The sequence below is a fragment of the Myxocyprinus asiaticus genome, chromosome 32, assembly GCF_019703515.2.
Source record: "Myxocyprinus asiaticus isolate MX2 ecotype Aquarium Trade chromosome 32, UBuf_Myxa_2, whole genome shotgun sequence".
Lineage (NCBI taxonomy): Eukaryota > Metazoa > Chordata > Actinopteri > Cypriniformes > Catostomidae > Myxocyprinus > Myxocyprinus asiaticus.
Genome location: NC_059375.1, coordinates 4,828,413 through 4,853,856, shown reverse-complemented (window position 1 = coordinate 4,853,856; position 25,444 = coordinate 4,828,413). Strand labels below are relative to the sequence as shown.

The 25,444-nt window shown below is 37.4% G+C and overlaps 1 protein-coding gene across 1 annotated transcript in view; it reads left to right on the top strand.

The window, feature by feature from the left end:
- The window catches only part of drosha (drosha ribonuclease III), a 63,780-nt gene that overhangs the window by 23,286 nt on the left and 15,050 nt on the right, over positions 1 to 25,444 (top strand). The window contains exons 9-25 of the mRNA XM_051666948.1: positions 1,723 to 1,794; positions 2,019 to 2,100; positions 2,183 to 2,254; positions 2,633 to 2,802; positions 3,877 to 4,001; positions 5,726 to 5,825; positions 6,068 to 6,175; positions 8,392 to 8,499; positions 10,598 to 10,736; positions 10,833 to 10,893; positions 11,870 to 11,929; positions 12,019 to 12,118; positions 12,773 to 12,875; positions 16,367 to 16,437; positions 19,364 to 19,408; positions 19,750 to 19,907; positions 21,050 to 21,155. Coding sequence (XP_051522908.1) covers positions 1,723 to 1,794; positions 2,019 to 2,100; positions 2,183 to 2,254; positions 2,633 to 2,802; positions 3,877 to 4,001; positions 5,726 to 5,825; positions 6,068 to 6,175; positions 8,392 to 8,499; positions 10,598 to 10,736; positions 10,833 to 10,893; positions 11,870 to 11,929; positions 12,019 to 12,118; positions 12,773 to 12,875; positions 16,367 to 16,437; positions 19,364 to 19,408; positions 19,750 to 19,907; positions 21,050 to 21,155 — 1,680 coding nt within the window. The remainder of the gene's footprint in view (positions 1 to 1,722; positions 1,795 to 2,018; positions 2,101 to 2,182; positions 2,255 to 2,632; positions 2,803 to 3,876; positions 4,002 to 5,725; positions 5,826 to 6,067; positions 6,176 to 8,391; positions 8,500 to 10,597; positions 10,737 to 10,832; positions 10,894 to 11,869; positions 11,930 to 12,018; positions 12,119 to 12,772; positions 12,876 to 16,366; positions 16,438 to 19,363; positions 19,409 to 19,749; positions 19,908 to 21,049; positions 21,156 to 25,444) is intronic.

Here is a 25,444-nt window from a genome sequence, read left to right as displayed (position 1 = left end):
TACACTTTGTGAAAACAAAACATGTCTACAGTTGGACGGCACGATATGTCGCAAATTAATACGCGTTTTGTCAAGATCAAAGTATCGCATGCTTTCTGCTGTATAATGCACTGTAATCATGACCAAAATAGTCTTTAGTTGTAACCCTAAAGCCTACCATTTGTTTAGAGGATTAATATGCATCTACATACACCGATCAGTCACTACATTAAAACCACTGGCCTAATATTGTGTAGGCCCCCCTCGTGCTGCCAAAACAGAACCAACCCGCATCTCAGAATAGCATTCTGAGATGATATTCTTCTCAACACAATTGTACAGAGCGGTTATCTGAGTTACCGCAGACTTTGTCAGTTCGAACCAGTCTGGCCACTCTCTGTTGACCTCTCTCATCAACAAGGCATTTCCATCCACAGAACTGCCGCTTACTGGATGTTTTTGGCACCATTCTGAGTAAATTCTAGAGACTGTTGTGTGTGTGAAAATCCCAGGAGATCAGCAGTTACAGAAATACTCAAACCAGCCCATCTGGCACCAACAATCATCCATGTGATTATCTAATCAGCCAATTGTGTGGCAGCAGTGCATTGCTTAAAATCATGCAGATACAGGTCAGGAGCTTCAGTTAATGTTCACATCAACCATCAGAATGGGGAAAAATGTGATCTCAGTGATTTGGACCATGGCATGATTGTTGGTTCCAGACGGGCTGGTTTGAGTATTCAGAGAATGGCCAGACTGGTTTGAACTGACAAAGTCTACGGTAACTCAGATAACCGCTCTGTACAATTGTGTTGAGAAGAATAGAATCTCAGAATGCTATTCTGAGATACGGGTTGGTGCTGTTTTGGTGGCACGAAGGGGACCTACACAAAATTAGGCAGGTGGTTTTAATGTGGTGACTGATCGGTGCATTACAGTTTTTCTCAGTTGATTTTACACATTTTAACAAACTATGGTCAATATTATCAAAAAAATAAGTCATCTGAATAATAATTAATTGTCCTGTAAAAGTTGTAGGTTTTTCTTGATTTTTCTCAACAGTACACACACATTTTTCAGATTTAAGGTTTATGCTTTCAAAACAGTACACACAGACAACTAAATTAAAGCCATTTTCTCAAATGCATATGTCAGTTTGGCAAATTCCTTTATATTTATATATGCTGCTTTAGTAATGCACACAGTGAAGAAAATGCAATTTACTAAATTCACACAACTATCATGAATTTGCTAGCTATGAAAGGAGTCAAATGTGAGAACTCAGAGCTTGGGTTAATTGCAACGCATATTGCCATCACATTATCCAACAGGTTTATGGCATATTGCATTCTTCGCCCATATCATGCAGCCCTAGTGTGCAGTAATGCTCTTAGAATGGAAGTCTATAGAACAAGAAATTGCACTGAAATAAATGTTAAAATTCATAGCAAAAGTATAGCCACAAGAATTAAACATTTACACGTTAACACGACTAGTTTTATGGATTCACAAACTTTGTGCAAAGTCATATCCAGTCTTTTTAACTCATGTCATGACCGTGTGAATCCAATAACTTTCACGATATAGATGAAAGACGGAAAGCTGTTGCATGTTGAACAGCAGATATGGTACATTTACCAGAAAAGGTATAGTTTGAATGTAGTGGTGGACAAGCATTGATGATATTGAACACACGTGTGCATGTTTACCAGACTCTGTCTCTGTGTTTATCTCTCTTAGATCCCTTTGTGTCGAGTGATTCGTTTCAACATCGATTACACCATACACTTTATAGAAGAGATGTCACCTGAGGTTTGTGGCAACCCATTTTGAAACGTTATTCAATGTACAGCACGTTTCTATGCATAAGTTTGGCTGTGTAATATTAATTAATATATAATTAAGATTCTCAAATGAGAAAATCACTTGACAAGAAAAAATACTTTTTGACTGTTGATAAGTAGTTTGCATCTTAAGTGACCCACAATCCTGTAATGCTACAATATCTGTTCTGATAATGTATTGTGTTTGTTCAGAACTACTGCATTAAAGGCCTGGAGCTGTTTTCCTCATATCTCTTTAAAGACATCCTGGAGTTGTACGATTGGAACCTTACAGGTAACACACACACTCAAACACACACACACACACACACGCAAGCTTACCACAGCCATAGTGATGTAGTTTTGCTATCGTTCAGGTCCAGAAGAAAACAACTCTCCAGAATGTCAGAGGTTTCATTTCATGCCTCGGTTCGTTCGCTTCCTCCCTGGTGAGTTTATCATTTAATCAAGAGAAATTAACATGAATTAAATGGACAAGGTTTGTACTTCAAAACTGTGCTCTCTTTTTCAGACATCATTTATTACAATAAAAAAATGATTTATTTGCAGTTTATTTGTTGGAGTTTTTTTTCCCCATGCTTTCTATTTTCTGTTATCAACATCCATGTCCTGTATGGCTAAAACACTGTTAAACCCTGTTTTTTAAAACAAGTAAAAGAACATTACAATTTACAAGGAAAGAACTTTAAAAGGCTACTGTTGCGCTGCACTTAATGCATAAATAAACAGTTGACCTGTCGTAACTTTGCATATAAGCTCTTATCTTGTAACATGACTGAATCATCATTCTTGTGTATGTGTGTTAGATGGCGGCAAGGAGGTGCTGTCTATGCACCAGGTGCTACAATATCTGTTGCACAGCAGTACGCCGCTCGTTCTTGAGGAGGAGATCGCAAACATGCTGCAGTGGGAGGAGCTGGAGTGGCAGAAATATGCAGAGGAGTGTAAGGGCATGATCGTCACCAGCCCTGGCATGGTAAAACACCTGAATATTCACACTGTTTCTCTGAGATAATGAAAGGATTAGGAAATGTTATACACTCACTGAGCACCTAGGAACACCTGTACACATACTTATTCAAGCGATTTATCTAATCAGCCGATCATGTGGCAGCAGTGCAGTGCATAAAATCATGCAGATACGGGTCAGGAGCTTCAGTTAATGTTCACATCAACCATCAGAATGGGAAAAAATATGATCTCACTGATTCCGATCGTGGCATGATTGTTGGTGCCAGACGGGCTGGTTTGAGTATTGCTGTAACTGCTGATCTCCTGGGATTTTCATGCACAACAGTCTGTAGAGTACTCAGAATGGTGCCAAAAAACAAAACACATCTAGTGAGTGGCAGTTCTGCGGATGGAAATGCCTTGTTGATGAGTGAGATTAAAGGAGAATGGCCAGACTGGTTCGAGCTGACAGAAAGGCTATGGTAACTCGGATAACAACTCAGTACATTTTTAGTAAGCAGAGTAGCATCTCAGAATGCACAACATGTCGAACCTTGAGACGAATAGGCTACAACAGCATAAGACCACGTGGGGCACTTTATTAGGACCATAGTGTTTATTGCTCAGTGAGTGTATATTTATATGTTATGTATTGGAATAAATGAATATCGCATGAAGACAAGGCAGGTTTATATAGCACAGTTTATACACAGTGGTAATTCAAAATGCTTTACATGGAAATGATAAAGAAAATAAAAGATACATACAAAAGTAAATTTTAAAATCACTTAAGAAGAAGAAAATAAAAATAAGAATAAAAAGACATAAGAATTTAAAAGATATAAGAGTTTGGAGGGCCTCTTCAGTGGGAACCCTGAACAGATGCCCCAGGGAGCAACTGACTCGATCCTAATGATCTGAGGGGTCTATTAGGTTTTTATTCAACAAGCCAATCTGCAATGTATTTTGGTCTAAGACCATTGAGTTGAAGCCTGTGAAGCCTGAGTATTGCTACAATGACATTTACAATGACAGTGCCAGTATAAAGAGCAAGACCACTTATATATGTGTGCTTGTGTATTTGTCTGTACTGACACAGAAACCCAGCTCTGTGAGGATTGACCAGTTAGATCGTGAGCAGTTCAACTCCAGCGTCATCACATTCCCAATCATCGTTCATTTCGGCATACGACCCGCTCAGCTCAGCTACGCTGGAGATCCTCAGTAAGTGTGTGAGATGCTGCTCGGAGCTTCTCTTTGTGTTTTTACTCTTGTCTTTAAAAGCCTGTGTTTCAGGCTCTGTTTGATCTATGTCCCTGCAAAAATTATTAGTTCATTCCACTAGATAGCAGCATGTACTGGGACAAAGAAATTTACCTCTACCACCTTCCATCAAAATAAACAGATCTGGGGCTTGTTGTCTAAACGTTGCCTAAGCACAAATTGGGCATTGAAATGTGTGTACGCAATTTCCCACTCACATTTCAGATTTATAAAAAATAAACTTGATTAAATTTGTGCATACCGTCCGCACCCTAATTCCTAACTACGCTTTTCATTTAATACACCACATTTCGAATAAAAAGTATTGAGTACATTGTATGGAAAATATTTCAAATCTGAAATATTTGTTATCTAGCTGATGTATTTTAATATTAATTTTATTTAACCAATGTAAAAGGCTTTAAGATATAAACTGAAAAGAAAATGATTGGGAATTATAAAAAGAAAATATAGAAAATGGTTGCACTTTTGGAAGACATTTCCCATGGCATTATAAGGGGGGAGCATGCTTTTAATGACTTAGAGTATTTTTTTTTTATTCCCAAAGGCTGTGCACTTGAAATTGTGTTCTAAATACAGAAATCACTTTTATTAGATACAAATTAACATTCATATAAAGATGAGCTGTGATGCGCACTTGACTCTGACTGACGTGAAATGGCCTGGTAAACAGACGGTATAATGAAAGACACTGCCGGATGATATCATGCACCCAAACATGGTTTTCCGACGTATCTGGGACTTCCACAACAGATACAGAGCAGCAATCGTTGTGATATCGGCCATGGTTGATGGCGGAATGATAAGTTGTTGTAGAAGCCCCTTCTCCTGTCCTTTTCCGGAAGAGAAGGGGGAATACTCGTGGGTTCGCGTTACTCGCGCGAACGAGAGTTTGAACACAAATTTATAATCCAGCGATCAAACTCGCGCAAGCAATGCGAGGCGAAAATCTTCTTTACGTTGTATGTGAACGCACCATTATGCAGCTGAGCATTCACCATGAGCTCATCTGAAAACATTCCAGTTTATTTTGTGATCCAAAGGTTCATTCCTGATATTTCATCGAATATCTTGATGTAATTGCTATATCTCTATAAAGTGTCGTTGGAATGCTGAGATCCTCAGCTTTGCGATGAGATATAACATTTTATTATCGGTATTCAGCAACATATTTATAATAATTTTTTTTATAATTTTTTTATAATTAATTATAATTTTTTTTATTTATCACACATTATACATTTGCACATATACAGTGAAATTCTTTTTTTTCTCACATATCCCAGCTAAGCTGGGGTCAGAGTGCAGGGTCAGCCATGATGCGGCACCTCTGGAGCAGATAGGGTCAAGGGCCCAACAGTGGCATGTTGGTGGTGCTGGGGCTTGAACTCCCGACCTTCTGATCAGTAACCCAGAGCCTTAACCGCTGAGCCATTTTTATTTAAACCATTACCATGTTGTGAAAAGTTACCAGCCATCTGTTAATAAATCGTTATTTATTTTCTCGCTAAAGCCCATTTTATATCCATTTGGCTCTTGGCAATTTCATTTTTGCCCCTGTGTAGTGAATTGTGTAGTTTATAAAGATTTCATCAGTAGTATAATGAAGTGCAGATAAAATACTGAAGATTTCTAAAGCTCAGTTTTATAAACTTTCATTGCAGGTATCAAAAGTTGTGGAAGAGTTACGTGAAATTGCGCCACCTGCTGGCCAACAGCCCAAAGGTTAAACAGATTGACAAACAGAAGTTGACCCAAAGAGAAGTAAGTGTCTGCATTTGTGCTTTACATTTACATAGAAATAACCAATGTGACAAAGTATTTGTATATATGGCCATCAAGCAAACGTAGCATGAAGTTCTTTTTCACAAAAAAACTACCACTTCAAGCCTGTGCATTGAGTACTTTGTGAGGGGAAAAAAGTGTGTTTTGGATTGATGATTAAACAATAAGTAGGTTCAGCGTCTTAAGAGTGTGAACACTGTGTTTAAAACTGTGATTTACAGGAAGCCCTGCAGAAGATCAGGCAGAAAAATACAATGAGACGGGAGGTGACCGTGGAGCTGAGCAGTCAGGGTTTCTGGAAGACCGGCATCCGCTCTGATGTTTGCCAGGTAAGTAAAGCAACCAGAGGAAGAGGGAAATTATGTGATTGACTTTGTTGAGCAATTATGGTAGGACACATTGGACTTTTCAACAGATACAGAGTTCACTTGAAAGAGCTCATGTGCATTCACATCTAAACCAGGTAGATTTATTGTAGGGAAATTTCTCAGATGATGAAAAGTCAGTTGATTCAAAAGGTGTGGGGGGAAAAATCTACCTGGGTCAACAAAAAGATTTGAATATACATTTACAGCCTAAACATAGCTCTTCAAGAAAGACAACACTTTTTCCAAAATCTATCCCCCAATGCACTGATGAGGCATATTGGCTTGAGAGATGAGAGATCTTTTTTCTGAATGCTAGATATTATACACAGTTCTCTCCACTACATTCTATATCAGGAGAGATTATTTTACCATAATTCAATAGAGATAGAATCAAGGTTAATAGATGTGTCATTGGAACAATTGATAATATTGATCACTTCCCAATATACTACCTAACAACGTGCTTGGATAATTGACCCAAGGATACTTGATAGTAGGGCTGCACGATTTGGGCAAAAAGTCATATTGCAATTGCGATTTGAACAACTATATGATAAACATAAACCAAGTGATTACTTTTGATTAAAATTTGCTAATATTTTGCCCATGCTCCAAGTTAATCCGGAGTGCTTTAAATACAACGTGATCAGCACACGTTAGCAAACGGGACTGAAGTTGGAGCACATCTGTCACTCCCAGCACGAGATGGACTTGTGTATTGTGCACAGAGCTGCTCTATAACCATTAAAAACTGTATCTTTATGTATGCTCATAGAATGTGTAAAACTAACACAATACAGACATGACAGAGCAGCTCACATAAACTTTGAAACAAGCAGCGTGCGCAAACTATTTATCGATTAATAATTGCAAGGTCATATCATGATTTCGATTTTATTTAAATTAATTGTGAATTCCTACCTGATGGAAATTTAATTCAAATACACTTAAAAGTATTTTTTTTGATAACACTTTACAATAAGTTTCCATTTGCTAGCATGAGTTAATTCATTAGGTATCATGAACTAACAATGAACAATATTTTTAAAAGGCATTTATTAATCTTGGTTAATGTTAATTGATCATTTTTCATACTGTCATTTGTCTGTGTGTGTTTACGTCATGTCTGTAAATAAAAAAAAGAATTAAGATTAACAAATGTTGTAAAAGTATTGTTCATTGCATTCATGTTAACAAATGCAGTTAACTAATGTTAACAATTAGAACCTTATTAAGAAGTGTTGCCCATACGTTAAATTACCAGCCCTAATAAAAATATATGTTTTGGTCACATCCCTGGATGTATATAGTTTAAAATGTGTGATATGCAAAATAATATAAAGAACCTGGAAAACAGCTCTTATAGTAGACAAGCCACTCTGGAAAATGCTGGAATTATGAATGAACATTAATTAACATGTGATGTTTGTTATTTTAGGAGGTTTGATTCTAATGTTAGAATTATATGTAAATTAAAGAGAGTCTATGTAGTATGTTTGAATTGCCAAAAACAATAAAATCATCTAAAATCCAGAAATGCGATTTTTCCCGATTATTCTGCAGAACCGGAATTCCGTTTTTTTCCAACCTAAAAATGTGACCCACCTGAATTGTGTAAATCTGTTAAAAAAAAATAAGAGGTGAAGGGGGGTGTTAATATCTCATTGGGGGTTAATATCTTATAGAGAATGGCCTATCCTGTGCATTGTTGATGAGCACTTGACTCCCAAACAAGCATAATTCAGTCTTCCCTTAGATGGCACCACTGCTGCTTCCGCATCAAACAATGTAAATACTCTGGGATTTTAAATGCACAATCCAGAAATAATAATAGCCACGTAATGTGGAAGTGTTGGTACTCCTAAGAATATGATGTTTGATTTTTATCCAGTGTCGTTTTTACATAAATGTGGAAAAACTACGTTACTTGACTGTTGTGAAAGCAGCATTTACATGACGAGGGGGAAACCTTACAGAATGCTTTGAAACCTGCAGACTTAGACCTCTGAGACAACAGTATGATATCCATCAATAGGGGTTGTTCGCTGTGTGGCTCGGTACATTTGTTTGCTTTGAAAACATTAGAGTTGTGTTTGCTAAGGCAAGCATCACTATTACTATTGTTAATACTTGGGATTAGTGTTTGTGCTCAGGATCCTTGGGTTTTGCTCCTCCAGCATGCCATGATGCTTCCTGTTCTGACGCACCACATTCGCTACCACCAGTGCTTGATGCACCTGGACAAGCTGATCGGATACACGTTCAAGGAGCGCTGCTTGTTACAGGTGAGAGAATGTCATCAGAGGTAAAGCCTACACTACAATTGTGTATTTTAGAATATTGGAATATTAAATATGAACATAGTTTTTGGCTTGTCCTGTAAAATGACCTCATAGTCATTTTATCCCCATGAGACACAGCAATTCATTTTTGTCCCCTGTAGACAGCATTTGTTTTTAGTCTTTTTCTCTGAGAGAACATATGCCACTGTTTGAAATCTGGTGTATCTTAAAGAGACATCCTGAACCAAATGTGTGGGGGTTTGGCCATATTTATTTTTAAATATATAAAAACAAAATAGCTGACATAAAACTAAAATATTCCTATTTAAACAGTTTAAATTGCCAAATTCAAATAAAAGAGTTTCTTATATACCTTTCTCTAGGTATATGAACCTTCAAAAATAGTTGGCTGGTCAGGCTGATGAGGTGCAGGACAAGCAATATGACTAAAACAGAACATATCCTGAAAAATGCAACAAAATCCCTCTATAACATGCAAGGGACAGCTGTTCTTGTTTCTGTCCCTAACTCTGTAAATAGTGTAGAAAAGTGCGACAGAGATTTTTGATGGGTCATTTAATTTATGATCACATGGACAGAAAGCAATGAAGCAAACTTTGAAATTTGATATATTGTCCCATCTCTATTAGATATTCTAATATAGATATAGGTATTACTATGGCAAGTTTTGAGCCTACTCTTATTATTACAATATTTTTTTTTCTATTACATAACACCTCAACAACTTATTCATATAAAAGTAGTAGACATTATGTATAAGGTGTGAGCAAAGTGGCAGATCTCTGATGGAATGAAGCTACTCCCCCATTTCTTTTTCCGCTTCAAATAAAAGCATGCTTCACAGGGTAATTAATATATTAATGGATTTAGATTTATATAAAGAGAGATCAGGGAATGAAATCTTTTGAGCTGCACTAAAGATCCATTACTGCATTGAGTTTCTTTGTAAGTTTCTTTTTTTTTTTTTTTACTTCACGCACACCGTTCACTGCTAACTTCCATTCATTCCTATGGGAAGATCTGCGAAGCTTGTCAGAGCAAGCAGCGGTAACCAAATGGGGCGGAGCTTAGCGTCAATTCACACACAGACTGACACAGTTTGTCAATGTCAGCTCCACTCAAATCTTGTTAAATCTTTAATGACACAGGAATTAATGAAAATGTACACATATGCACCGCTCTTACACGTTAGTTTGGAATGCCACGAACACAAGCATCTCAGTGCTGATGGTTTGAGCTATTAGCACTCTTGGAACGCTTCTCGTCCAATAAGATTCAAGGACCGGAACTAACTGCTGTTTAAATATTTATATGGCACTGCTAATTCATATGTAAACTAGTGTGCATACAAAAACATAATACTTTAATCTGTTTCATACTGTAATATATTAACACAATAAACCTTATATAAGCACATTCAAAAAAACATTTTTTTTTTTTATATAAATACAAGTAAAGGACTGTAACACAAAGGATGGGCAAGGAGGCGTTAAGTTTAATATCAAACTCAACATAAAACAAACATAAACAAACACACACATGCAGTGTGGCCGCGTGTGTCTCTCTCGAACTAGCGTCTCCGTCTCCCCCCTATCTTGCTCTCCCGCTGATCATCTGATTCAGTGCCGGCCATGCACCCTCACGGCCCAGCCACGCCCTCCTCCTCATCACAAGGATGTATTAAAGGAGAAAACTAGCCCAGAGCATAAAAATGGATTTGTGGATGAATTTTTTTTTTTTTCTTAAAAATATTATTTTTTAATTACTGTGTCCTCCATAGAGAGTGCAGCCTGTTATTAGTGGACTGTTGACAAATAACATGGACAATTTTTTTTTTTAATTTAAATTCCATATCATAATATTTGGTTATAATGTAAGACTCTATAAAGGAAAGTGTATATTTTAGGTGCTGTAAGTTTTTCACCATTTTTAATCACTTATTTTGCAGGTCACTTAAATAGTCCTGTAATGTGATGAATTATTAAAAAAATAAAAAAAATATTCCGTCTAGTCTCTCAGTTAATATGAGCTCATAAAAACTGACACTTTCTTTGCGTTTGCTTTTTTTTTTCTGGTTCAGTTGGCAATGACTCACCCCAGTCATCATCTGAACTTTGGGATGAATCCTGACCATGCTCGCAACTCTCTGTCCAACTGTGGGATACGGCAGCCAAAATATGGAGACAGGAAAGTGCATCATATGTACATGAGGAAGAAGGGTTAGCAGTTCTCTCAATTAATTTATACGAGATGTTTTTAAAGGAAAATGCAGATGCCCTACTCTGCTGAAATGTCTGTCCTTATTTTTTTTTTAGGAATCAACACCCTGATCAATATTATGTCACGGCTAGGCCAGGACGACCCATCACCCTCCAGGTTTGTAGGTTTTTATTTAATCACCACCCTAGTGAAGTCATTTGTTTAACATGACTGTGTACATTTGGTGTTAATGTATGAAAAAATATACCTTTTGATTAAGGATGCGCCAATATGAACATTTTTGGCGGATACCAATTTGAATGAAAACCTAGGCCGATACCAATATTTTGCAGCTTGCATTATTTTGTCATCAGATCAATGTTTTACGTATCAATTATGCTTAAAACAAATTCATAAAAAAGGTACAAAAGCGATTTAATTGTTTGAACAATGAGTAATTTCCATTAAACATGGATTTTAATAGAGCCACAATGAAAGACGATTGATGTGGGGGGAAAAAGGTTATTTTGCATCTCTTAAAGGAATAGTTCACACAAAAATGAAAAGAATTGGTGTCCATTCACTACAAACCAGGGACACTTTCCTAAAAATCTTAAATCCTGTTCTGATGAAGAAAGAAGGTCATATACATCTTGGATGGACTGAGGGTGAGTAAATTATCAGCAAATTTTCATTTTTGGGTGAACTATTCCTTTAAATATTTTTACTTCTGTTTTGGCAGTTCTGAACAATAGAAATCTCATTTCACATTGTGATAGAACATTACAAAAACATATCATGCATACATGCGTTACTTTTACAGATTTCATTTATTTTGGTAGGTATTTCTTTATATTACACAGAAGAAAAAAAAAAGATGATGAACTTTATACAATGCAATAAATGTCCATAATTATAAATATTTAGTTTTTTCGTATCTGCGTTTTCATGCTTATGACCGATATGTCAGTGGTTTTAGTTTGGTCAATAATTATTGGTGGGCAATACATTGGGGCATCTCTACTTTTGATCGAATTTTTTTATTTGTATGAATGAAAACATTACAGTGTACAAGAATGTACAACAGTTATAATAAACTACTACAACCTTTAAAATAATTGTTTGGTAAAGGTGTGATTATTGTCTCTAACAGAATCAATCATAATGAGCGGCTGGAGTTTCTTGGTGATGCAGTTGTTGAGTTCCTGACCAGGTGAGTGAATCACGGTCCGTTTTTAAAGTGTCCTCAAGCTTTTATTTGTTGGACTATTGTAAGTCTTAATTTTTTTCTTTCTTTTCAAGTGTGCATCTCTACTATCTGTTCCCAAATCTGGAGGAGGGAGGGCTCGCCACATATCGCACGGCAATTGTTCAGAATCAGCACCTTGCTATGCTTGCTAAGGTGACCTTTGTTCTAGATGATGATCTAAACTGTTACATTTCCCTTGTGTCCTTATACTTTATATTAGTGGAAAGAAATGGGAGTTCCATGTAAATGATGTGGTGCGATGGCAATTCATATTCACACAATATGTATGTATTATTTCCTAAATGGCCCCTTTATATTAATTAGCTATTTTTGTGAAGATAAGTCATTGTGCTTAAGATGTCTAAACACATCTGTCTTTGTTTATATAACTTGTGATTTGCATGCTCATTTTTCCCACCCAATTACGCCTAGACTTAATGCATACTTGCATGAAAACATCAAAACTTCTTGGCCATGGCCACTGATTTTGACATGACGTATGGCGTAGCACTGCACTTAAGACATACCTGTAGCTGTCTTAAAATAGAGCCCTTTGAATCCATGATCCTCATCGTTGAAAATCGGTATAAACCAAAACCACGTCTTCACCAATAAAACTACATGAAAGGAGTGACACAGCTGGACAATACATGTAAGCTTTATCCATTATACACAGAAGGGCATTCATAGAGAATTGAATGCATGATTTCTTATTTGTTCGAATTTGATTTATTATTTTTAATTATTATTTGTTTGGAGTATCACTCCGAAAACGTTGTTTTCATTGTGATTATTTTGGACCCCCAGAAATTGGAGTTGGATCGGTTCATGTTATACGCTCATGGGCCTGACCTGTGCAGAGAGTCAGACCTCCGACATGCAATGGCAAACTGTTTTGAAGCCCTGATAGGTTAGTGCTCTCTCATATTGTATTCTCTCACACATTTCCATGCACCATGGTCAAAATATTGAAGTACTGTTGTTTCAAAAGCTTACTTTGTGTTTAGTAACAGTGCATTGAATTATTTTAACTCCTTATACCCTGAAAGTAATTTTTAAAGTTATCCCACCTAAATGGCATACAGAACTAATAAGGTGAGTGAATCGCATGAAATCCTTTTAGATAAAAAAAAGTGAAAACGTTACGATCAGTTTAAAAATTCTCTTTAAGACTTTAGCCAATGCTGCTTTTTTTGTCACTATGAAATGCACATTCAACAGTAAAGCATTGATTTTGAGTTGGGATGCAGATATAAACTTACTTGTATTAAGCAAGCCGAGCAGGGGGCATCTTCACATTTTTTATATTCATATACAGTTGAACTCAGAAGTTTACATACACTTAGGCTGAAGTCATTAAAAATAATTTTTTAACCACTCCACAGGTTTCATATTAGCAAACTATAGTTTTGGCAAGTTGTTTTGGACATCTACTTTGTGCACGACGCGAGTAATTTTTCCAACAACTGTTTACAGACAGATTGTTTCACTTTTAACTGACTATATCACAATTCCAGTGGGTCAGAAGTTTACATACACTAAGTTAACTGTGCCTTTAAGCAGCTTGAAAATTCCAGAAAATGATGTCAAGCCTTTCAAACTCGGTGCCTCTTTGCTTGACATCATTGGAAAATCAAAAGAAATCAGCCAAGACCTCAGAACAAAAATTGTGGACCTCCACAAGTCTGGTTCATCCTTGGGAGCAATTTCCAAATGCCTGAAGGTACCAAGTTCGTCTGTACAAACAATAGTACGCAAGTATAAACACCATGGGAACACGCAGCCATCATACTGCTCAGGAAGGAGATGCATTCTGTCTCCTAGAGATGAACGTAGTTTGGTGCGAAAAGTGCAAATCAATCCCAGAACAACAGCAAAGGACCTTGTGAAGATGCTGGTGGAAACAGGTAGACGCGTATCTATATCCACAGTAAAACGAGTCCTATATCGACATAACATGAAAGGCTGCTCCGCAAGGAAGAAGCCACTGCTCCAAAACCGCGGGTGGCGTTGCCCTTCTGGCCATGCCTGCTGGCAGGCTTTCCCCGCCTTTTGAGACCTGGGAGGGAGACAAGGGGAGGGAAAAGGGGAGAGGGAAAGAGTGAGGCAGAGCGAGAGAGAGAGAGAGGGAGAAAAAATTGCTCACCGGTTCCCAGACATGCTGTCGCCTGGTCCTCGACCACTCCTCCACCCTCTGCTGGACAACAGTCACTCCTCCCCGGGCGGACCGGAGCGGGTCCTCCGATCCCTGGCGTATGGAACGCCCTTCTGCGTTCTGGCAGCCGGTAGCAAGCCCCTCCTCCCCTCGTGGACTGCGGCCATTCCTCCAGGTGGCCGGCAGCGGCGACTCTGTCCCACGGCAGACGGCAGTGGCGAGGACTCCACGATAGCGCATCCCTCCTCCTTCCCGGGTTTCGGAACCAATGTAACATGGTTAAAATGGGCAAGGAGGAGGCGAGAACTGGACGAACCATCAAAATAATGCTTAATGTTTCACATACATTCTATCAATTTATATGATGTCATAAAATTGCATTTATAATAATGTTAAAACTATTGTCAACATTTGAAATATAAACATTTTAAAGAAAATATTCACATATACAAGGTTGGGACCAAATAATGGAAATATAATTCCACAAATAATATCTAAGTGCTACTATAGAGAGAACACAAGAACCAGGCCCGGCAACAGAGCAATTTTAATCTAACATGTTGGATCCTTTTTTTCGGTTGCTGGAACCATTAACTAAGCAGAGAGTCCCGACAGTCAAGTGATTAATGACCTCCTGCTAGCAGACGCTAATACGCACACCATCTCTCACTTACTGGCCGGCAATTATGTTAATGAAGCTCACATCTGAAAATCGGCTAGTGTGATGCCACTGTCAGGAGTTTGGAAGTTTGAGTTGCACAGGTGCCCCGCCTTTTAAATCAAGGCACACAAAGCCTGGTTACTGACAAATCTGTTCTTCTCAAGAAAGATTGGTTAGTGTGAACCATGCCTCGATACCAATAACTTTCACATGCTATAAAAGCATTGCTAAAGACCTGGATGTTCATTAATCCACAGTAAGACAAATTGTTACAAATGGACAAAATTCAGGACTGTTGTTACTCTTCCTAGGAGTTGGTGGACTGCAAGGATTATTCCAAGAGCACAATGGGAAATCCACTACGAAGGAAACCACAGCTCTCCAAAAAAAAAAAAAAAAAAAGTTTTTTGCCCAAGACCACCTAGATGTTTCACAGTACTGCTGGGAAAATGTTCTATGGGAAAACAAAAGTTTAACTTTTTTGCAAAAATACACAAAAATATGTGTGGAGGACAAAGGGCAATGCACATCAGCACCAAAACCTCATCCCAACTGTGAAGCATAGTGGAAGGAGCATCATGGTTTGGGACACTTTTGCTGGCCTGGAACGCCTTGCAATCATTAAGGGAACAATTCATTTTAAAGTGTATCAAAACATTTTACTGGAGAATGAAAGGGCAGCAGTCCATGACCTCAAGCTTAAGAGAGGGTGGGTGATGCAATAAGACAATGATTCAAGATAACACAAGTAAATCAACTAAACAATGGCTAAAAAAAATAAGAACATTTGTGTTTTGGAATGGTCAAGTAAGAGTCCAGACCTTATCCCACTTGAGATGCTGTGGCATGACCTAAAGAGGGCTGTACAACCAATACAACCCAGAAATATTGATGAACTGAAACAGATTTGTAGGAAGGAATGGTCCAGAATTTTTCCTCAACGTTGTGCAAATCTTATAAGTAGCTACAGGAAATGTTTGGTGGAGTTTGTTGCTGCTAAAAGAGGATCTACACATTACTAAATTCAATGGTTCGCTTTTTCCAGCTTGCACTGTGAATGATTACTCGATATCGTCAATAAAAATGGTAAAAGTACAACTTTTTGTGTGTTGTTAGTTTAGTCGGATTGTGTTTGTCTATAATTGTGATTTAGATGAAGATCAGACCACATTTTATGAGTAATCAATGCAGAAATCTAGGTAATTCCAAAGGGTTCACAAACTTTTTCTTGCAACTGTACATTCTGTGGATTTTATTATTTCTAAATTCTGCGTTTCAAATCAGAGTTTTTGTAAAGTGTACAATCTCCCAAAAGATCATGTCCATTTTTGTAACGTCTTATGTAATCTTGTTTTTACACAAGACTTCTTGTGGCTTCTGCTCCATACTCAACTTTATGTTGTTAAAATCACTCATGTATGTTTCTGATTGAGTTCTGAGGCCTTAGTTGATGCATTTTTTTATTTTATTCATATCATGTCTTGCAGTCTCTGGGGGGTTGAATAGTTTTGATTGCAACTGTTTAATGAGACTCAGTACTTTGTGTTATTCAGTATTCCTCCTTTGCTTTTCTTTTTCCATTCAGGGGCTGTTTACCTGGAAGGTGGGTTAGAAGAAGCCAAGCAGCTGTTTGGTAGACTGCTGTTCAACAGTGAGGTAGGTTTGATTAGTTATTTGCATTTGCATTGTGCTTGTTGGGTTAAACCTGTTTCGAATCACTGCCCGTGCCTCTATATTTACATTGGAATTCAAGTTTTTTTTTTTTTTTTTTTTTTTTTTAAATCTCTCCTCCTCTTACCAACATTAAGTAACACCGTAAGTAAATTTGTTGCAATGTCTTTGCAAGCCCATTAAATGCCATAAATTATTGATGCACAAAAACGATGCCGAAATCTTTCTCCCATTTTCAGTTTTCAACCAAAAGAGAACAGTCATTGCTGAAAATTTGAAGTAACTAAAATAGGATAGAAACAATGACATAAAGGAAAAAAAACTGTGTTCATGTGAAACAATTCTGGTTTAATTACTAATCTACACTGATCAGCCAAAACATTATGACCTAATATGCTGTTGTTCCTCCGAGTGCCGCCAAAACAGCGCTGGTCTGCAGAGACATGGACTCTACAAGACCTCTGAAGGTGTCCTGTGGTATCTGGCACCAAGACATTAGCAGCAGATCCTTCAAGTACTGTAAGTTGCAAGGTGGAACCGCTGTGGATCAGACTTGTTGGTCCAGCACATCCTACAGATGTTCAATCTGATTGAGATCTGGGGAATTTGGAGGCTAGGGCAACACCTTGAACTCTTCATCATGTTCCTCAAACCATTCCTGGACAATGTGTGCAGTGTGGCAGGGTGCATTATCCTGCTGAAAGAGGCCATTGCCATGAAGGGGTGTACCTGGTCTGCAACAATGTTTAGGTAGGTGGCACGTGTCAAATTGACGTTTACCTGAATGGCTGGACCCAGCAGAACATTGCCCAGAGCATCACACTCCCTCCACCGGCTTGTCTTCGTCCCACAGTGCATCGTGGTGCCATCACTTCCCCAGGTAAATGGCACACACGTAGAAGGCCATTCACTTGATTTAAAAGAAAACAGGATTCATCGGACCAGGCGACCTTGTTCCACTGCTCCAAGGTCCAGTTTTGACGCTCGCGTGCCCATTGTAGGCGCTCTGACCAGTCTGCAGCTGCGCAGCCTAATACGCAGCAGGGTGTGATGCACTGTGTGTTGTGACCCGTTCCTCCCATAACCATCATTCAAATTTTCTGACTTGTGCCACAGAAGACATTCTGTCGGTTCGGACCAGACGAGAGAGCCTTTATTGCCTTCGCATTGATGAGCCTTTGGGCGCCCAGCACCCTCGCCGATTTGTGGTTTGTCCCTCCTCGGACCACTGTCTGTAGGTACTCACCACCTCTGACTGGGACAACCCAGTTGTCTGGCCATAACAATTTGGCCCTTGTCAAAGTTGCTCAGGTCTTTACTCCTGCCATTTCTCCTGCATTCAACATGTTGACTACGAGAACTGATTGTTCGCTTACCATCTAATCAACCCAGACATTGACATGTGGCCTTGCTAGGAGATGATCAATGTTATTTGATTCACCTGTGAGTGGCCATAATGGTTTGGCTCATCTGTGTAAATAGGGCTGGACAATATGCTAGAAACATTTTCACAATATTTTTATTAAATAATGTACCAGCCCCACTGTCAAGCCCGTTATGCAAATGTAATACCTGCCTGACACAAGTAATACAAGTTATACAAATAGATAGGATTAAAATAATTACAAAAAAATATTATATTAAAAATATTATTAACCTGCACCAAGCAGAACTGGCATTACATTCTACATTTTGTCTTGCAGTCTGAAAGTTCTTGTTATGCTTGTTTTCCTTTCTAGAAACCTGCGTTATATGATGTTGCAAAAAAAGGTTACGTTTTTGGCTGTACTTTATCTAATGATAAGAGGTCCTCAAGTTTTATTTAACTATTCTTTGTGTCGTCCTTCCAGGTTAGGCCATAGAAATTCATTGATTGAAATATGGAAAACTTTAACCAAAGATATTTCTAAGTTCAAATTACACTTAAAATGAAACAAAAAAGCATTTAAAATAACAAAGCGGTAAAAAAAAAAAAAAAAATTATATAACCAACTTTCCCAAATCCAAACATTTACCATCTCTAACTTGAGTGAGAGAATTGTTGTGCTTGACCCTGTTGCCGCCATATCATATTTGTTACAGTTCATGTCTGAGTCTAGAGGGTAGGTTATAACCACTATGGAAAATGTTTTAAAGCAGGGTTTGTACAGTCATGGAAATGCTGGAAAAATCATGGAATTTAAAAATGGTGTTTTCCAGGCCTAGAAATTTCATAGAAAACAAGTTAACGTAATGTTTTGGAAAAGTCATGACGTTTTCAAAAAACTATTTTCCGCAGTACAAGTGTGTTCAGAATTCAAGTTTGGCGCAATGCTGTTCAGAGCCCATTTATAATTGTGCCGCATGGAGCAGTACGCAATATCCATTGCTGCTTAAACTAAGTTGTTTTTGAAAAGGCGTAGCACTATGCTGTGGCGCTTTTTACACTTCATTCACTCTCATGAGTTCAAGTTCAACTTTGCTCATGATTGCTCAAGTTTATTTGATTAATTTGTTATTGATAGCTAACTTGTGAAATCTCCAAACATGTTTAAAGCATCTCATGACGTGTATGTTTCTTAATACACCTTATAATTTTTTTATAATTTATTATAAATAATTGAAACTTCAGTTATAATACATTGTAATACTTGACCTATTCATAGTTATACCGTAAAGAGTATAGTACATTATAACACAATCAACATCGAAAATATATATATATATATATATATATATATATATATATATATATATATATATATATATATACACACATATAATATACACACACACACACACAGTATATATTAGGTAAGTGCTGTCATGCAAAAGTAGAAGTGTGTACACATTTAAGAGGCTATATGACACGTCTGTGCAGTTGTATATGTCATCTGTCTCATATTCCTTTTATTCCCTATCTGTCTGACAGGACCTGAGGGATGTTTGGCTCAACTATCCACCTCATCCTTTGCAGGTGTGAGCGATATAGAGATTCTGAGATTTTGCTGTATTACTGCTTTAATGGATTTGATTTTGTTTTACTTATTTTTATTTTTTGAAAACAGTTTTCTCTGAAGATTTATAATTGCAGATTTAAATAATTTTTTTATTGACCCAGGCATGGTCTTGGCAGGTTTCATGAGATAGTGAGGGCAAAAAGCAATAAAGCAATGTCACATAAGCAAGTGTGCGGTATGTCCATATTTCAGAAAGGCTGTAACTTATCTGTCGCTTTGTGAGGTTCATTGTTTTCAATATAAGATTTCCGTTCACCAGTATGTATAGTTTATAGATGTATGTTGTGTTGTGCTGTAGGTGCAGGAGCCTCTGACAGACAGACAGTTGATTGAGTCGTCTCCAGTTCTGCAGAAACTAACACATTTTGAAGATGACATTGGAGTGCTGTTCACTCATGTACGTCTCCTCGCACGAGCCTTCACTCTGAGAACAGTGGGTTTTAACCACCTCACGCTGTAAGTGCTGCTGTGTGTTTGAACACATTCTTCTAATGCTCTAAGATATGCAAAATTCTAAATGCCATATTCGGCGGTGTACATGTTAAACTCATGTCAGAATCGCTGTTAAAAAGCTGCTCTTTTCAGCCTAGTGCATCTTAGTGGAATATTAAAGGAATATTCTGGATTCTGTACAAATTAACCTGGACAGCATTTGTGCCACATGTAATTAACACAACATTTTTTGATTTGTCCCTCCTTAAAAAAAAAAAAAAAGTAAAAAAATCAAGACAGAAATGTAAAATCACACTAATTCTTCTGTTAAAACTTGTGTGTTATAAGAGCTGTAAAGATATTTAAATCGTCATTTTTTGGTCATTTTATGGTTTTAATGTTCAAAGTATTACGTCATCATGGCAACAAAGTTGTAAAACTGAATGTAACATTACACAGAAGAGGTTAGTAAGTGATTTTATCACACTAAAATCGTGTTATCACATATATTGTTTACATCTTGCGGCTATACTTTTGAAACAGTACGTATTTTAACGTGAACAGATTTGCCTCATTTACTTCTATTGTGAGTACCTTACTGTAACCCAGATTCTTGTTGTTTTTAAAGGAGGGACAAGTCAAGTTAACAATATACCCCAAATGCTTTCAATTGAGCTTAACTTGTATTGAACCCGGAATATTCATTTAAAACTTAATTTTTATGGTCATTTTAGGGTTTTAGGGATTGCGGCGTTATGTTGTCATGGCAACAAAGTTGTAAAATTGGATATAACACAGAAAAGGTGGCAAGCAATTTTATCCCACTAAAATCATGTTAACACGCATATTGTGACTCTACCTCTGAAACGGTGAGTATCTTAACATTTACAGATTGGCCCCATTCACTTCTATTGTAAGTGCCTTACTGTAACCCAGATTTGTTTTTTAAGAAAACAAGGGACAAGAAAAGAAAAAAAAAATTTTGTGGTAATTAACAGTATGCCACAGATGCTGTCTATTGAGCTTGTATTGAGCCCGGAATATTTCTTTAATGTAAGCACAGTTGAATGTAAACAGATGGGACAGAAAAGGGCTAAGTGTCAACATATCAGATTTGTGTATTATGCCTTGCAGTGTAAATGCAGCTGATGTGTGTGTGTCTGCAGTGGCCACAATCAGAGGATGGAGTTCCTGGGAGATTCCATCATGCAGCTGGTGGCGACTGAATATCTGTTCATTCACTTCCCAGATCATCATGAAGGACACCTCACAGTCAGTATATCACCCATCTGTTCTCAATTTATTTTTCAGTCGCTCTCGTTTTTTTGTCATGAGGAAGATAGATTTGGCATATGTTCCTTTTGCGTCGTTGAACTTTCATTTATTCAATGTTCGCAAGTGACAACGATGATCATAAAAACTAAATAAAGCTTGCAGTGCCCGCCCACTTTTTCGGCTGTCTGGGTTCAGGAAGTATTTTCCAGATTAATTTCTTCCATAGACTTTTTATAAAATCATAAAGTTGTAAGCCATAAACAAAACCAACCAGCTCCAAGTTGAATCACAACATCACGAACTTTGTTTTGAGGCAAAAAAGTATTTGAAAATGGGACATAAAGACAAAGGTGCAATGCTGCGTACTTACCATCAATGAACAACCTCGTAGCTCACGGTAGGTCTGTCTTTAAAGGTTTATAAGTTATTGTTGAAAATCAATTCGTCTATGGGATAAATGAATGGGATTTTTACCTCTGGAATGAGAGTGTTGCGCTCTATAGAGAGTACCCGGCCACTTTTTCAGCCCTCTTGTTTCCAGACATCTTTTTCCCATTCATTTTTTCCCTATAGGGATTTCTTTAAAATACTTCATAAACGAGTTCCATTCAACCAGCTCCAAGGTGAATCACAATATGACAAGCTTTGATTTCAAGAAAAAAGTATTTTAAAATCAGACAAATAGACATAGGTACATGACTGAAATGATATACAATCCCATGAAGCATTGGCAATGACGGAATTTAATTGTAAAAGAATGCAAAATTAAAAGATTGGAAAAATATATTTAAATTTGTCGATAATAAGTTTTAGAAACAATATATTTTGATTTTATTACAAATTATACCATGTTCTGTTAAAATACTAGATTCTGATTGGCTGGAATGTGTGCATTAAAACTGTTTAATGCACAGGTAGTTCCAGTCAGGTTTAATCACTATATTAATGCACCTACTCTGCTGTAATCCATAATGAAACATTGCGAGAGTTTTATGCCTCTGTTCAAACTATCTCTGGACTTGAATGTAGCGTAGCAAGTCTGATGAGTCTCAGAGCCGGGATTAACCATCACATCACAAAACACAACATCTTAAGTGATGCAGACTTCAAGTCATGCAATGCCGTCTTTAAATAAATTGTGAAGCGCTACAGAAAAAATGGAAAAGACACAAGTGTTCATCAGCACCATATCACTTATTCCAACCTAGAGAAAATGAGAAATGTACCTGCACTTTCAGCCTTTTGTGGTTTAATTGTGCATATTGCGATTTTCAATCTTAATTCAATCAATCATACAGCCTTTATTGATACCATACCGATGTCTACTTCTGCCACAGATTTTGCATCTTGCTTTTATACAGCCCAAGCCTTCGTTGCTAGTTTGAAAGCATCACATTAGAACTAGAACCGGAGGCTTGTGCTGCTTTTAAGCACTTATTGGTGTAACAAGGTAGTGTGTGTGTGTGTGTGTGTGTGTGTGTGTGTGTGTGTGTGTGTTTTCAAGCTTCCTTTATCCTCGATCTCCCATCCATTCATATACAAGACACCTATCGCATTTAAACACAAACAAAGACTACATACAACCATCAAGACTATATTTGATCCCAAATTACCCTTCTGAAGATTTCCTCTTTTTGTTTTGTTTGATTATTTCCTTTATTGGCCTCTTAAAGAGCACACATTATGCTAATTTACAGGTTCGTAATTTTATTTTGGGGGTCTGCTAGAATAGGTTTACATGCTTTAATGTTCAAAAAAACACATTATTTTTCTCATACTGTAAATTTGTTTTCCCCTCTGATTTACCTCCTGTCCCTTTAACCCTCTGGGGTCTGAGGGTGTTTTGGGCCCTGGAGAAGTTTTGACATGCCTTGACATTTTTCAGTTGCTTAAAAACATATTAATGGCTAAAGTCTGATAACACTGTATTCATCACAAACTGGGCTACAATAATATGTGAGCAACATGTATATACATGTTTGTATATTTGAGAAAATAACGTTTATGCGTGGTTTTTGAAAAAACTAAGATTTTAAGTCACTGAAATAAGGCCATATAACACATACTAAACATTTGTTCACAAGACTTTTGAGAACTGGATCTTGTAGCCTAGAGTTTTTGCTACAAAATGATGTGAAAACCATCCTGATCACCCATTCATACAAAATAATATAGTCATTTAACTTTTGAGAGGCCGTGTGCGAGGAGATGTGGATGATCGTGAATATTGATGTGATTCACACCTGAGGAGACAAAGACCCCTCCCCTGAGAGAGAATGAATGTGAGGAGACTTAATGATTGAATGTATTGTTTGTAGCATATTCACAAAATCAAGTTTAAGTTAAAAGAAGTAATCTGACTATACATTTTCTTTACATAAAGACGTAAAAACTTTAGACATACACTACCATTTAAAAGTTTTAGATCTGTAAGATTTTTGAATGTTTTTAAAAGAAGTCTCTTCTGCTCACCAAGACTGCATTTATTTGATCCAAAATACAGCAAAAACAGTGATATTGTGAAATATTTTTACAATTTAAAATAACTGTTTTCTATTTGAATATATTGTGAAATGCAATTTATTCCTGTGATCAAAGCTGAATTTTCAGCATCATTACTGCAGTCTTCAGTGTCACATGATCCTTCAGAAATCATTCTAATATGCTGATTTTCTATTGGGCATATTTACAGCATATTTTACACATTTACACCCGAACAGATATTTGCAAGCACAAGCTTCGTTGATGATAATGAGGCAGCATAAACACTAGTTAAAATATAATCTAAACATTCATATTATTTTTATATCATATTACATATCATATTTATATCATACAGCATACAATTTAAATACCTGCTTTAGCTGAAACAACATTTAAATGTAACTAAAACTTGCCTATTAGGACACATTTCAAATTTCAATACTCTGAATCCTGGCTGGCAAGTCTGGAAATAGTCCAGCTAGTAAAAGATGTACATGTTTATATAAAATAGCATGTCAACTAATGTAAGTAAAGACTTATTCATCTGAAATTGTATCCTCGGCTGGATCAAGTCGCTCTTCAACATACAAACGTTCATCGGAGTCCCGCTCTTCTTCTGAGGAAAATGTGAACTCTTCGTCACTATCCAGGAGCTTCCTCACCTGTGTAGCGTGCCATCATCCAAATATGCAGAAAAGTGAATGAACTTGATGTTTTTTAAGGCAGTGTTGGGGGCGTTTACCATTTGCATTGATCGCCTCAGCACATTACCGTATGAATAGCGCCCTCTGCTGGTGGGTGTGATCATATTAGCGATAATTATCTGAGCCAGGAGAAACTGTACATCGCTTTGTTTCATACAGATTACATTGCAGGAGAATATTTGTTTTAGATTTGATTTGTTTTATTTAAAAGTAGACATTTTATGCTTTCTTTAGACATATGTTTCATGTTTGTCTGATAAGTATTCGCGGAGTTTCATTTCATTTTTGTGATGTGTTTCAGAAAGATGCTCATGGAGACAGAGACAGCTGAAAGTGCACCCTGTTTATTTTCTTTATTTTACAAAAGCACAAGGTTTTGTTGTTATTGTGAGTGTACACAAATAAAAGTAGACCCTTTATAGTCTCTAATGATGTCTTACACTTATCTGTATGCCCAAAAATGACGGAGTATTTTAAGTTGTTTCCGCTGTTATGTGGAAAAAATCCAGCAGGACGCCCTGGCGCGTCCGTCGACCCTGAGGGTTAAAGCCGAAAAGCCCAGTCTGCTCTGATTGGTCAGCTGGCCTAGTCTGTTGTAATTGGTCAGCCGAGTAGAGCGTGTGTCGGAAATTTAACGCCCCTTACCATAACCGAGTTTCAGCTCCCGAGTCTTCGTGAGCAGCTGTAAACACTACTGTAACTATGGTAACAGTGCTGTCGATTTTTGCCCAACTGGCTCTAGCCCGAGATCGATATTGAATGAAATAATGAAAGTTTGGAAGAACAAGCTGATCGACCCGAACCACCTTCGCAAGCACGACTTGAGCAGGACGTTTCACGTGGTAAATTCTAATTTTGTAGCTTTCTTACAAGTACTCTGTTGATTATTGTGAACCTAACAAAGCTTCAAGTAAAAGACATGTAGTGTATCTAAGTTAGTCATCTTTTGCTGGAATAAGTGCAGCCGAACTTTTTCGCCCGAGAAATGAACGGAGAACAGAGGCTTACTCCCGGTTGGACATTACAGAGGGGTATTAGAGAGTTAGTGAGCAAGTTAGCCGTGGACTACCGATAGCGGCCGAAACATTACAGCTTGTA